At 34.0% G+C, this 16,255-nt stretch overlaps 1 protein-coding gene across 2 annotated transcripts; it reads right to left on the reverse strand.

Annotated features, from left to right (window-relative positions):
- Positions 1 to 1,761: 1,761 nt before the first annotated feature.
- On the reverse strand, positions 1,762 to 5,543 carry LOC128555291 (calponin homology domain-containing protein DDB_G0272472-like). 2 transcript variants are annotated; one of them, XM_053537321.1, is made up of 2 exons: positions 5,341 to 5,543; positions 1,762 to 4,548 (listed from the first exon to the last, which is right to left on the reverse strand). In XM_053537321.1, exon 2 carries the CDS (start codon positions 3,116 to 3,118, stop codon positions 1,766 to 1,768), a length of 1,353 nt encoding a protein of 450 aa, XP_053393296.1. In that variant the 5' UTR covers positions 3,119 to 4,548; positions 5,341 to 5,543; the 3' UTR covers positions 1,762 to 1,765. The 2 variants fall into 2 exon arrangements, with proteins under 2 accessions (XP_053393296.1, XP_053393297.1); XM_053537322.1 differs by lacking the exon at positions 5,341 to 5,543 and having other exon boundaries at positions 1,762 to 2,864; positions 2,964 to 5,108.
- Between the last annotated feature and the right edge of the window lie 10,712 nt (positions 5,544 to 16,255).

The following is a 16,255-nucleotide window of genomic DNA, read 5'->3' on the forward strand; positions in this document are numbered from 1 at the left end:
GGATCTAATCTGTCATAATCTCTCTGATCCTCCTCTACAATAGCTGCTCCAACCTTACTTAAAATACCCTTATCTGGTATAGACTTACTATCATCCTTCCTTTCACAGTACTGTTTCAGCATGTTTGCATGAAACGTTTTCAACTTTCCGTCTACATCTATCCTGTAATCTAGTCTATTTACTACCTCTACTACTACGTAAGGACCCTTCCAATGTAACAACAACTTATTATGTTTTGTAGGTAACAATACAAGTACCTTACTACCTGCCTTAAACCTCCTATCTCTAGCCTTCCTATTGTAATACTTCTTGTATCTAGCACTACTTTTTGCTAACTGTTCCTGAGCTATCTTACACGTATCCTCCAACTTTTCTTGCAAATCCATAACATACTGGTAAGTGGTTTTAACCTCATCATTCTCCGTCTTACCAGCCCATAACTCTCTTAGCACAGTTATCGGTCCACGGATTGTTCTACCGTAAAGTAACTCAAAGGGAGAAAATCCCAAACTTTCTTGCGGAACTTCACGGTAAGCAAACAACATAGCATTCAAATACCTATCCCAATCTCTAGGTCTCTCACTACACATACGCTTCAACATTTGCTTCAAACTACCGTTAAACTTCTCTACTAAACCGTTACACATAGGGTGATACGGTGTTGTAGTTAACTGCCTTAATGACAATAATCTACTAACTTCTGCCATAAGGTCTGACGTAAACTGCGATCCACAATCGGTAAGCATTTCCTCTGGCACTCCTAATCTACTATACATATCTACTAATGCCTCTGCTACTCTCTCAGTTTCAATACTAGGTAGTGCTATGGCTTCTGGATATCTAGTAGCATAATCTACCATAGTCAAAATGTACCTGTTTTTCCTATCAGTCATAGGTTCGATCGGACCAACGATATCGACGGCAACTCTCTTAAACGGAGTATCAATCAAAGGCATTTTTCCTAACGGAACTTTACTTACTCTACCCTTAGCTATAGTACGTTGACAAATACTACATGACTGACAGTACCTCCTAACCTCTGCTATTACTCCTGGCCAGTAAAATTCGCCTAATACCCTATCACTAGTTTTCCTTATACCTAAATGGCCTGACAGTAACGAATCATGTGCAACTTTCATCACAGTTTCTCTAAGACATTTAGGTACAATCAACTGTCTACTTTTGTCTAAATTCTGGGCGGTATACTCTCTATATAACAATCTATTCCTAATCTCAAACCTAACTGAACCTTTACCTCTACACTGCTTAATCGTACCTTCCTCAGCCTTCTTTCTACACAAATCTAACGTGCTATCTTTCTGTTGCTTATCTAAGAATTCCTCTCTAGATACATCTAAAATCTGAGACGGAACTTTAAGCTTTACTTGCTTCTTAACTTTGGCTTGCGCCCTAGTTTCTACTGCTGACGCTAAGCTACTAAACTGAGGTTCTACAGCTCCCTCTACATTACCAATTATAACATCATTGGTAGGATTATCTACAACCAACGCCTCTACTGTACCCTTGAAATACGGACAATCAATATCTATTCTAGCTACATCTAGCCTATGTTCACTCCCATCTATGTACTTACATCTACGGGTTTTCTCTAAAAACTGACTTGCTTCTACTAAGTCCCGTTTCACTATCACACATGTACAACCTGTATCCCGCATAGCGATTACATCCCTACCATTACAAGTACCGGGTTTTGTAGGACATGTACTTACACTAAGCATACCTAACTCCTCTACATCACTTAGTTCTATAATACTATTTCCACTCTCTGACCTACTTGACTTACTCCTATCTCTATCTCTATTTCTTCCTCTACCTCTACTCCTAGATCGGTCACGGCCTCTACCTCTATTTCTATTTTCCTTACTATTCTATTCTCCCCTTTACTACTTTCCTGTTCCTGCTCTACTTCTAACTCTGCTGCTGCATTGGCACTATTACCGCCGTACTTTCCACTCCTACAGTAATATGAGCTATGCCCTATTCGACCACACTTATAACACTTCAGTACACCAAAAGGTTGATAACCTCTACCTCTATTAGCAACATTGCTACTACCTCTATTACTAGTGCCTACATTACGACTACTAGGATACTGTCTCTGAGGTATTTCATATGGTTTATAGCTCCGGTCCTTATTGGTTCGATTCACGACATACTTGGGACCTCCTCGAGTCTTTGCAAACAAATCTGCATCTTCTGCTACATCCTTAGCTTTAACTAACTTCTTACTACTCAAATTCTGGTATAGTTCTCTATTACATACATCTAAAAATTGGTCCCTAAGAATAAAATCTAACAATCCTTCGTACGTTTTCTCTACCTTACTCAATCTAAGCCAACCATCTAAATATCTACTTATTCTGGCTAGAAACATCACAAAGGTCTCATTATCCCGAGGCCTCTCAGTTCTAAACTTTTTCTTATAGCCATCGTCAGTGAGTTCGAACTGACGTAGCAAAGCGGCTTTCAGTTTATCATAATCCTTCCTATCTTCCAACGGAAGCCTATCAAAAACCTCTCTTGCCGTACCCTTTAGAAGGAACGGTAAGTTAAGTGACCATATCTCTTTATCCCAATCCTGCGCAACAGCGTACGTTTCGTACACATTCAAGTACGCATCCATGGAATCAATTTTCTCATCAAAGGGAGTCATCTTAACCTTTACCTTTTTCTTACTCATCTTTTCTAAGTCTGTCTTAAACTTATGCTCTGTTTCTAATTTCCTACTTTCTGCTTCCTCCTTCTCTGTTTCTAATTTTCTAGCTAACATTAACTTATCCTTTTCCATTTCTAACTTATCCTGTTCTAACTTACGTTCATATTCTATCTTTTCCTTCTGCAACCTAGCCTCTAACTCTAACCTTACTCTCTCTGCTTCTAATCTTTCCTTCTCTGCTTCTAAACTACTTTGTCGTTCATATTCTATCTTTTCCTTCTGCAACCTAGCTTCTAACTCTAATCTATCTTTCTCTGCTTCTAATCTACTATGTCTTTCATCACGTTCCCTAGCCTGCTCTTCCTTAACAAAGTTACGTAACTCCTCTCCTTCATAACCTAACTCCTTTCCTACCTTCGTTAACTCTACTACACTAGTCATGATTACACTACGTTAACACTATATAACACTACGCACTACAGCTACTATAACAACCTGAGACACTAAATAAACAATCGTGAGGGAATACTAGACTACACTAGTTTACACTAAAGCTCTACAGTTACCACTGGAGCCAAAACAAAATACTATACTCTACGTATATACTACACCAAACGTCCTCACTAAAATAATAATACACTAAGTTGCGCAACAGTACTATGTGTCAATCAAGGTTGCATAGGCAACAATCAACAAAGTACAGTGACAGTAGGCTGTAACAATACCCTAGCCTTATCAAATATCAGTCAACTGTAACTAGTGTTAACACTTTAGTGTAACAAATAAACAAAAATAAATCAAAGTGCTTTATCCTAAGATAAAGTATAGGTATAACACAACTGTGTAGCACTAAAACTTAAAAGTAGGTAAAAGTATATGCAAGTAAAATAGCTTGCTAACACACACAAATAAAAAAAAAATAATACTGTATCTGGTATGTATACAGCACACTAATACCTAATAGGATCACTGGGAGAAGTAGGGCGACGCACAAGTAAGAGTGAGTAGGATAACTCTCCTTTTCAAGGGCGGTCACTCTCAGCACAGATATATGATGGCTTAATCATAGAGTGACACAAAAACCCAAAAGAAAAATAAAAGGAACGAACTCACCCCAGAATCCAAGTGTCGTAAACAACTGTCTATCAATCTGTGACCACTAAAGCTGGTTAGCTGAAGCTATGGATCTGTCTTGTCTTGTCTGAGGTAAGATGTCACTCTGAAAAATGAATAAAACTATTATATGTGTACCAATAGAACAAAACAAGAGGAATCTTTACAGATTATTGCTGCAGTTAAATGGGTGTTAATAATGTTCGAATAGCTACTGTGTCTGGTCGACCAATCCCACTTCTGACACCATTGTGACAGGAAAGGCCGTACCGGCGACAGTAACCATCAGAACAAATCAACACCCTTTACAATATTTACAAATTTATTTACATAAGATGATTATTAACAATGAATAGATATGAAAAGAAAAAAAACTGATTATAAGAAAGAAAAATAAAAGGAAAGTTCAGTATCTCTAGATACAAAAGTTCTTATAGTCCATTCTAATCTGACGTGACACAGGTCTTTAATGTAATTGTGAACTTTAAGTAGCACAAACAAAACAGATTTCTAAATTCAGTCCCTTTAAACCGTGAATACGTTGATTCCGTGTTGGCTCCCTATGGTGGTAGGTGATTGCATCCCTGAGCTGACTTCAGAGGATAACAAAAATCATCGTCTTTGCGGTTTACGGCACAACCATGGGACGTAAGCTCTGCGCTGGGAATATCACATCCAGGCGAGTGAAGACAAGTGAACCTCGGGCATTGTACTTCCGGGTTATGACATCACCAGGAAAAATCGTCTGGCGGAAGAAGCTAAAATATATAACATATGGTAAGCACCATAGCAAAACAAATAAGTCAGGGCATAAAACTGCTCCTTTGGGTACACCATACCTCCGTAGGCTCCCATAAATAATACGTGCTACTTATACAAAACATATGTGCTACTAAGTTCATACGTCACATGATTAAAATACGTCACTTATTACTTCCATTATTACAAAGATTACTTACTTAAAAGACTAAAGTTAAAGTATGAAAAAGATATGAAAAGTATATGATGAAACATTATAGTAATGGAAATGATAAACTGCAGCCATTTTTAACAACTACAAATTAACAAAATTCAATGTAAATCAAACGTTATATGAGAGTTGGCATCCATATAATATCTAATGCCATACACTACAACGGACATTAATTAGATGTGCTATAGACTGGCACACAATTACAAATTACAATAATATATTACAAACATGGCACTAGACTTGCCATATAAATTTATACATAACAATACAATGCAGTAATGGCGTTCCATAATTAACAAAATGTTTGACATAAGTTTTTGAAACAGTGCTTTACAATTATCACGATACAAATTTCAGTACAAACTTTACATCTTATATAAATGAAACATTTAGACTCCTCTTTCTAAATAATTTACAGAAGTCTGAAAAATTTAATAAATTATCCTGATATACCGAAACTAGCTTAAATCATATGCCGAAAAGTAAATGTTACAGAATTCTGTAGAATGACCAAAAATTTACCCAAAAAAATCGTAATGCAAAAATCATACAAAAATCTAACAAATAAATTTCTTACCTCGATCGAGCATAAATTTCTAGCAAGAAAATAATTCAGACATAGATTCGTCTATAAAGTCGTAAGGTGGTGTGCGCAAGGCATATCTAGTCCAGTCTATTTAAAGGATAATGTCCCGCCAAATACTAAATTTCATGGGATTCACGGTTAAGCCGTGAGCTCCGACTATTGTCATTTTCACGGGATTCACGATACAGCCGGGAAATCTAACTACTTTGGCGCGAATTTAAATTGACAATTTGAGGCCCATTATAGTGGTTTTGGGGATAAAAACATAAATTACTGAAGTTTATAAAATATCAACTTTCTTATTACTGAACAGAATTTAATGAAATTTACATGGAAATTTAAGTTATGAAATACAGAAAAACATGAGAGGTATTTCATGCGTGAAATCTGACATTTACCTCAATAACTCAAAAATTTACAAAAAGATGATGCAATACCTGCATTTACACTACAGATAAAATAAGGCCGGTATGTCAATTTGTGACACCCCGCCCCAGGGATCACTTGATTTTACATAGGAAAATCTTAAAAAAATTCTTCTCAAAAACCAGAAGCCCTAGAGCTTAGATATATGGTGTGAAGCATTGCCTAGTAGACTTCTACAAAAATGTTCAAATCATGACCCCCGGGGTCAAATTGGCTCCGCCCTATGGGGTTACTTGATTGTACATAGAAAAACTTCAAAATTTTCTTTAAAAACACACCAGAAGGCCTAGAGCTTAGATATTTGACATGTAGCATTGCCTAGTGGACCTCTACAAAATTTGTTCAAATCGTTACCCACCCCCCCCCCACCCCCCCCCCCCCCCATGGGGAAATTGGCCCAGCCCCAGGGTTACTTGATTGTGCATAGGGAAATCTTCATAAATTTGCTAAAAATAAACCAGAAGGCCTAGATCTTAAAGCTTTAGCAAAGAAATTTGTTCAAGCAAGCAACTGTACTCAGGTGAGCGATATATGGCCATCATGGCCCTCTTGTTTATATTATATGATGTGTGTTATGATAGAAATAACGTTATATCTGAATTGCAGCTTAAACAGTGGATCTGAATTTATTTTATTAGACTTAAGGGGACGCATATGGCTACATTCACAGTTCATACAGCAATGCGGAAGGGGTGCATATTCAAGAAATTAATGGTGGGAAAATAAAAAACATATTCCTAAACTGATAAAATACTGATGGACACCTGTAATATTCAGTATTTTGTGGATAAGGATGTGGTACTATGAATGTAATAGGAAAACATAGGTCTTTGTGGAAGTACATTCAACACATAATATTAAGCTTTTGTATAAGGAAAAAACAGGTTTTTTACAATAACAGTGTTCCAAATAATGTTGAAGGGATGAGATTTTCTTTCTAACACACCAGGTTTGCTTAAACATGTAAAAATTTAACGCCACGTCAGTTCATCTCGGGATGGACGCCATATTTCTCATTGATAAAAAAATGTAAACAAAAAAATCAGAGTGGGATTAGCATTGCAAGGACATAACATGACATTCTACACAATGAATTCCTTAGAATAGATATCTAAGATGCTACACAGGTCAGGCGGGTTAAATGCATAATGTCGATCACTTGAAATTCATCTTGAAAAGGTGGTTAATTTTAGTTTGTTTACATGGTTTTTAATTTTCCCACGACTTCTCGGCGATTCACTGCAAATGTATTACTGCGCCGGACGAAAGGTAACTCTAATAAACCACGGGAGACAACTTAGGTGTCAGCACGTGTACGATTTTTAAAAAAACGTGTCGATGATTATAATTTCTTATCAAATAATGAATCCTATTCAGATATTCGTCTTTAATATTACAAAATTATTCATTTCTGTGGACATTTGTCAAAATATATTACTTACAGTGGACTACTTTGCGCATCAAACTGGTTTCCGCTTCAGTTGTGAGGCGCTTCCGTTATACTTTTTGACAACAATAACAAAACACAAAATGAATCAATAAAGTCACTTATAAACCAACTGCTACTTAAATCAGTGTAAGTAAAGTTGTTGTTACAAAATTATACATGTTCGTTACGTTATGAGATAAAGTTATCTTGAACTACATAATCCATTAATTACGTTTAGATGATATTGCATTTACAACTTATTTGACCCCGTTATTTTACGTGAATGACAGCATTCTCGTGCAACTCGTGCAAACAGAGTTATGAAAAGTATGGTGGAGAATTCAAGGACAAATTATAAATGAATTACAGTGAGGATAACTGTATATTCGTCCAGTTTTGATCATTGACATTCCTGCTGTGTATTAGTAACTTGTGTGAACAAGATTAGAATGTTGCTTTTGCACATATACACATTGATTGGACCTCTCAACCAAATTTCATACCTTATTTTAGGGATTTTTAAGACAGTACATTTTCAAAAGTTTGTTGAATGTTTTTTTGATATTTAAGTGTAGTTCATGAATACCAAGTTAAAAATTAATAATGGCAACATTTCTAGGCCTTTATTGTAAGCCACTAGACTTCTGTAACGATAAATGTTTTATGTATTAAGGGGAATATACTATTTTAGTTTTGGAATGTGGCATTCCTTGACCACAATATCTTTTCTTATGCACTACTTTGTAAACAAACTAAATAATGTGTTTTAGCTCACATATGCGAAATGAAAAGCAAGACAGTGAACGTATTTCACATTCTTTCTTTAAATTAGAATCTGTAGGACATTGATAAATGTTTGGACAAAGTGAAGCACTATTATTTTCGCACCAAAAAGTCTTAATTGTTGACTTTGAATGTACACAAGAAGTCTTATGTAATTCAACAATAACTTTCTTGTTTCAGTTTTTCTCATTTTTATTTTAGTGAGCAATCCTTTGTGTACTTATAACAGTTGAAACAGTATTCATTTCATTTACCAAAACCTTGTACTTTTTTGCAGGTAAATTTTATAATACCCCACCCACATTTTTTCTAATTTCAAAGTATGCGTCCCCTTAAAACATTTTCCGATCTCATACAATAATCATGTATTTGACCATTTCTTTTGCATTGAATTAAGTTCTTCCCGCAATAATCCAGGTATATTTGGGGATTAAATATTGATCAATGTCTTGATAGGTAGGACTATCTGCAAGAGGGGATACATGGAATTAAATAAGACGTATAAGAAAATCGTAAACAACATGCTTCAAAATGATCAAATCAAGACTTATGTATTATATTCCGTCTTAAATGTTATATTTAAACAACCAAAGTTTAATTTTTAATGGCTTTTCATAATTTAACATTTTAGGTACTATCTCTACATCAAGCAATTCAAAAAGAAAGTAAGCACATGTGTACGAGCTAATACAACACACAAAGACAAAAAATAGTAGTTTTGACATCTTTGTTTTGCAATAGTTCGTAAGAGTCTACTCTTTAAGTAAAGGTCCTGGATATTGTTTCTATGACCTGTCCTACCAAGGTCTTATTATGAAAAATACGTGAAAGAGTGTCCAACCGGTAAAGACACGTTTCAAAAACGCAACCTGCCAAAAGCACAACCCGCAGCACGAGCACTTGCATCAAAGTAGTTCAAAAGACAAACATGCACACACAATGACAAAGCAAATACACGACGACAAAACGATCAAGTTAAGGAATACGACTTAAAACCAACCACTTGGGAGCTTAAAGATGATGGGTGATGTAGTTTCTAAGAAAGGGTATAATTGACATTCAAAAGCAAGCTCATATCTGGTCGTCGTCATCAAAAGCTATATCACTAAGACCGATGGTCTTGAAAAGATGATATAATTGCATTCCAAATAAATAAATGAATAAAGGAATGAAAAATATGTAATAGATATAACAATGCAGTTGTATTTATATTCGAAACAATATGTTATGATCTACGTAAATATTGTGAATGTCTACATTACGTGTTTTTCTATATATGAAAAGTGAGATATTATTTGAAAATATTTCATGAAACGGGTAATTCATTTTTAAATTTGCCATTCCATTACAACAATAAATCTAATGAATAAAATGAATCTCTTCTAAAAAAATTCGACAATTAACGCTTGTTATAGACAATATTATTTTAACTTAAACGTTTTTCGCCATGTTTTATTCAGTGTAGCAGACAAGAAGACTTAATCTTATCTTTCGATCAAATCGAGGATCGTTGCACAAAACTGTTTTATTCGAAGGCTGAAAGGAAAATAAACAGATGTTAATGTCACAAATATAAAGCCTATAAAATGTACAAAACATTTTAATATTGCAGAAATTTCAAAATGAGTATTGACAATATAGTACTCTTGGGAAATGTTTGAAATGCTCAAGAATCGATTTTTGGTTCTTTATTATCATCAAAGACATGGATTCAAACAGAACATCGCTGTTTAATGATATGACGTATTCCTATGAAGCTGAAACTATTAAATATACAGTAATACAAAACCATTGTGGGATCAATTTGAAAGACATGATGCAGATTAAGGAAGATATTATATTTATATGATGCCTTTATTATGTGGCATCAAATAATGCTTTGATGAAACTTTATTTGCAAATAACATCATAAAGTAAAACAATTCATTATCTTCAATACCTTCTAACAAGAACATAATTATCGATTATTGTTGATATGTTGAGCTAAATGTGTATAATTAATAGCATACTAGTATATAAAATTACAAAGCTGTAGCTATTTGAATCGTGCCCCAATACTCAGTTGGCCAGAAAAAGAAATAAATGAAAAAAAGTGAAAAGCATAGATTGACTGTCCCCCAAAACCGCTGCACTTTGTACATGGGTTCCAAACAAGTTTTAACTTGTTTCGGTACAACCTAAGGTGAAAACGCGCACGTAATAAATTATTCTTTTAAAAGATGTTGGATAATTTTTTATACTGTTCAGAATATTTATATTTTGTTACTCTGTGAGCTTGAAGAACACTTGTTTCTAAGACAAGAGCAGAAACAGCACAGGTCACCATACTCGTTTTTATTTTATAGGGCATTTTCTTCACCTACTGTGTAAGCATTTGTAAAATGAATAAAACTGAAAAAATGGGAGGTACCTTTTAAACATATAGTATCCCACTTAATGTTATAGGGATTTCAAGTATTACAACTCAGTATTGATACATGATGATATCAGTATTATATGAGCATAAATATTACTAACAGATCTTTTTCATTTATTACATGCTAACATAATTATCCCAACCATTTATGTTTCAATGGATTTTGTATATTCTTCTAATTAATTTCTGTTGTTAAAATTTCAAACATATTTTGCTGTTTTATTTACTCATAAGAATGCTTCAAAATAAAAAAAAGAAGTTTGGAGTCACGTTGCATCTAAGAGATATATTTAGAAAAACAAAACGTTTAAATCTAGTGAATTCTGATATTTTTTGTTTTGTTTGGATTTATACCTCCTAGATAATATAAAGTTATTTCAATTGTAGCTTATCATTATAATTGAGCCGCACCATGAGAAAACCAACATAGTGCATTTGCGACCAGCATGGATCAAGACCAGCCTGCGCATCCGCGCCGTCTAGTCAGGGGTCCATGCTGTTCGCCTTCAAAACCTATTGCAATTAGAGAAACCGTTAGCGAACAGCATGGCTCCTGACCAGACTGCGAGGATGCGCAGGCTGGTATGAATCTATGCTGTGCAAAAACATTATGTTGGTTTTCTTATGGTGCGGCTCAATTATATATCGATTAGAAAAATATCAGAACCAAACCTGATCTACATAAATAGATATTTGAAATTACAACCCCTACCCCATTGTGCATCTTACATCAAATTACGGCAAATAAGGGTAAAATTAATTTGTTTACAAAAAGTAGGATCGTTTGGGTCAAATAGTATATCATTAACCATATTTGATGACTTAGCATTGATTTTCAGCATAGAATTTATTACAAAGAAATATTCAAAGAAACATTTTTTTTTCAGGGCGGATATCCTGAGAAAAAAAAAAAACGCTCGTACATCCTTAATTGTTTTTTTTTTGTGCCTGTCAGGATGAATATATTCTATTTGCTCCGAAATATCCACAAAAGCTATAGACATAACACACGCGTCAAAAAATAAGAGAATGACACAAAAGTATATATCATGCTTGAACATCTTAATATATAATATGCCATCAGACAACTAGCAGCAGGTAGTTGTCTGTATATAAAATTTCCATGTCTATCTCTAGAAAACATAAAACCCCTTTTGTAAGCAATTTAAAAATGTCTAACAGTTTGCTTTAAATAAGCCAGTAAATAAATGATTCATAGAACTTCATAAAGAACATGTTTCATAACATAAAAACAATATGTGTCTACTTTTCAGTTACTAAAATAAAATATTCAATATCAACAATAGTTGAAATGATACATTTTTATTACATTAAAGGCACTGCCTTCCAGATCGTTCGAAAACAAAAAACAAATTTAGATATCTGGAAATTAATGCTGAATTTCTTAAGAATTCTTTGACACTTAATTACTGACAGACTATATGTTATGGAAACACATGAGAATTAGTTGTCTTTTTACGATGAAAATAGAAACGCGTTTGTAACGCTTTACTCGAGGTAAATTGCCTCGTTATAAATATCTATATTTGACGCGTTAAACACGTAGGCCTCAATGGCGGTATGGGTAAAGACAGCGGGAAAATTTATTGCCGCGGTGGCCCGAGTTCGATTCCCGACGCGGGCATCTTTTTTATTCTTGATTTTGTATTTTTAAGATTAGAAACAAAACCTCATAATTATTCTAATGATTAAAATATGACCAAACTTCAATTTTAAAGAAAGGCCATTTAAGCCAAAATCTGGAGGTCAGTGCCTTAAACATTTGTCTATAATTTGAATCATTTACTGTCAGTTCCATGTTCCTATGAGACCCTTGTGCTCATTTCTTCATTGTCATATTGATACTCGCGAAATAGAAACAAATGTTATAGCCTATAATTTCCCTTCGAATCGTAATAGTTAACGAACGGTTGCACTAATCTAATTCCCGGAAAAAAATAATAGCCCATAAACAATTTCTAAACTAGAATTATGGTGAATTGCAAATCACACATCAAAGTGCTAGAAACGTACAAAGCATTCATTACGGAAACAGTAAATATTTTATAACCTACTCCAAGAGCAGTCATCAAAGCAAATATTTCCTGCACACTCTTCTGAAATATAAATTATTCTAGACAAGGGTCTATTTCACATGATATATAATACAATAAATGTCTATTTCTTGCTAGACTTCTGACAGTACTCTTCGAAATAAACGTCTTTGCTGATTATAAGTCATGCCCGATAATCTGATATTTATTTATCTGGAAAACATCGATTAATATAAAAACGTGTAACGTAACACAACGCAAGTCTGAACGTTTTTGATGTTTATTCACATAGTAGAGCATTTAGTAAATAACTTTTATAAATCATTCTGTAACTTCTTAAGTTTGATCTTAACAGCTTCATAATTATCTACTTTCTTACCTTATGTAACAACCTAAACAAATAAAGTAATATTTGATTATTTTACAAACGAACGCGCCCAAAGGACGGGATCGGCTTACTTCAGAGAGCACATGCATTATCCTGAAGAGCAACTGATTGTAAACCATAATCGACTAAAATCCGCAAGAGATCATAAGCACAGCATCTCAAAACAAACAAAAATATTGTGTTAACAAAGATCTTATGCCACTAGATGTTACTCTGAAAAACGTTTATATCTTACAGCAAAATCAATTATCATGGCCCTTACTCCTAAAATCATGCCTAAAATCATGCCGATTATTGGTGTAGACTCAAACCAGTTATATATGGAAAACTGGAAACGACACTTGGCTGCTCACTGAAATCTAAGGAATTGTCCCAAGCTATTGTTGACAAAGAAACGTTAATACGATGTCAGAAACGATTACTTACACATAACTGAAATTTCCATTTGATCATTCGTTCAAGAGATCATCGAAAGACATTCGTGTTTAGTGGTACAGAGAGGCTTTTTGTTTACATTTTAATTCAAAGGAGTCGTCATTCTTTTGGTTAACATAGACGAATTAAAAGTGATCTCTTTGAAGAACAATTCTTAACATACAAAATACGGATTTGATTTTTTGTTATAATTATTTCAAGCAAATTCAAGTGGAAATTTCTTTAGATACATCCACCCCGCTGTATCGTCGTAATAGGTATGGTAAATAAGTGCGTAAAATATGAGTAAACATGTATTTTAGAGATATTCTATGTGTTTTAGATATGTGTGTGAATGTTAGAGGAGATATGAACAAAGGAGTTACTGTTTCAGAGCCTCTCAATGGCGTACGTATGTTATAATTCTGCATGAATACAATACACAGTCAAGTTTTACTTGAAAACACCCATGATTTCTACAATATGTCAGACACATTGGGGAAATTTATTGGTATTAAGAGTAAATAAAAATAGGCAATTGGAAACCTTTACAGAAACATTATTTCGAATAAATGCATCTGGGTAATATCATTCCTGAAACACGTTCAGTCTTACTTACACATAAACTAGTTTAAACGTTGTCTTCTAGTTAAATTATCTATTTAATTGTTACTGTGTTTTTAATGCTTACCATTCAAAACCGGTTACTGAAGGGGCTCCAATCCTGTTGTAAGGACCCGTTTTAGCTAATGTCTTGTTGGTGTATTAATATCCTTGTTGCGATTTAATTTCCTTTTGGGTCTTTTCAGTTCTGCACATGGAAGAAGAAGGTCGTTTACAAATAAATGCCAGGGTTGTTTTTGCTTCTAATCGAAGGAATCCTCGATTGTTTATACTTGCTGATGTTTAATATTGTGAGGGAATACTTAAATAGTGTTTTGAGATTTTTGTTGAGCGATTTAGATCTATCAGTTATGCAGTTTATATAGAAGGAATGTAGGCTGATATATATTTTTACATACAACGCATCGTTATACGTGATGTCCCGGCTTTCTTTGGAAGCAATATCACATAAATATTTTATGTGCATTTTAGTGCTCATATGTCTAATCCATTCATCAAACTTACTTCGGAAAATAATACTTTTATGAGTGGATTAGGCAATTTTCCATTAATGGGTTTAATATAAATATATTCATTTGTACTCCCTCGGGTTTCTAGCAAATATTTTTCATACAGCTTAGCACAGAACGGCGAGATAAGATACACACATGAAGTAATATAAACCGCATGAAACAGAATTACTGACTACTTGCACTTTCTTCATTGCCCCTCAATTGATAACCAACAATAGCTTTAGCATCGTCTCTATATTTTAATTTCAAAGCCACGTAACTTTATCTTTAACAGAAAAGGATATAACATCAGTGTTAAACCTTTTTTTCCTGTCACGAAAACAAAATGCATTTTACCCGTTTAAACATTTTTGAAAAAGAACTGCATGTAATATTTACGACAAACATTTCATTTTTGTCCTTTTTCAGTTATTGACAGTTTTGTGGTCTAAAAGTGAAACCCTTACGTAGATGTCGGAATAATGAAGTTTATTTCCTTACCCTTTACATAAGTTCTTAGATAAAACGATATATCTGGTATATTGACTATTTTTATTTCAATTTTCTCTCGTTTAAATAAACTTATTTTAGTCAGTTTTTTTTCGCCGTCAACAATTACACACAAATCCAAACAATAAGCACCATATAATAGTTCATTTCAAATGCGCATGTAATATCTGAAACATTACATTTGTTCTAAATGGATATTATATTCTAAAAAGGAAGTGAATGATATCTTAAGGTTTTATTCATAACATGACATAAAGCTAAAATAATCAAGGGAATTCTAGTGTCACGCGCAACTGTATGGTTATAGTTTATGCCAGTACAATTTCCGTGTACGGTCGCATATATAAATGCTAAATATTTCCCGGAAGGATTGAATAATTACATAGTGTCTGGTATTGTGCAAACATCAACGAAAATGTGCATAACAAGGTCTTTGAACATATTTGCTTGTTACTGGGATAGGCCATTTGATAGATTACAATGCAAAGCATAGACATGCGCAAAAACAATAAATTTAAAAACAAATACAAAGACCTAGTAGGAGCAGCCACGTTCTAACAAAAACGTGGTCTCACTCTAAAAAAACCCAACAGCATTGTATGTATTTATGTGAAAACGATGGACATGCATTGAATGTATGCATGTAGCAATACCCGCTAAAAGCTTTTTCCTGGTGTTAAAACAAATTACAGCTACAAGGTGCCACACACGTTTAAGCCTAGAAAAGTGTTTACACTAATAAAACCTTCCGGAAGACAGACGTATGCTTTTAAAAACGTAAAAACATAAAATGATAATAATAGATTTTCAATTCACAAAATGTATAACATGATAATTGATAATTCAATAATGCATAAAAATTTAACACAGATTTTCGCATTAGTATTCATAGTCGACATGCTGATACAGATTTATAGATTATTTCAGTGTCATTACACTGCATAAGGGTCCCAGACAATATTTTCCCTAATGACGTCAATAGACTTAAACATAACATAGGTCTCATATATTAAATGTGACTAAGCTGATGAAAAGATTGAAAATGAACATTTATGTTTCTCAAACTCCCAATAATGGATGATATTTGATTGCTTTTTTTTTATCTCTTAATCTTCTTTGTTGTCATTCATCAAGTAAATTGCTTCGGCGGCGGTGATGGTTTCAGCGGCCTGGACAATGTTCATCTAGAGGCTTTAAACTGATTATTTGAATAGGAATGACAAAGGATCAATGCAAATAGCACTTCAAAACAATACAAGAAACACACGAAGGAATACAATCGGGTACAACCTTGGTACCGCCGCTGACACAAACACTATAATGGACTTTATACCAATTAACTTAATTGTGCAAAACAAAACCTACTTTCAA

The sequence above is a fragment of the Mercenaria mercenaria genome, chromosome 2 (genome assembly GCF_021730395.1).
Source record: "Mercenaria mercenaria strain notata chromosome 2, MADL_Memer_1, whole genome shotgun sequence".
Taxonomy (NCBI): Eukaryota; Metazoa; Mollusca; class Bivalvia; order Venerida; family Veneridae; genus Mercenaria; species Mercenaria mercenaria.

Excerpts from the sequence above, each read along its gene's own strand:
- LOC128555291 (XM_053537321.1), bottom strand. The coding sequence starts at position 3,118 with ATGACTAGTGTAGTAGAGTTAACGAAGGTAGGAAAGGAGTTAGGTTAT.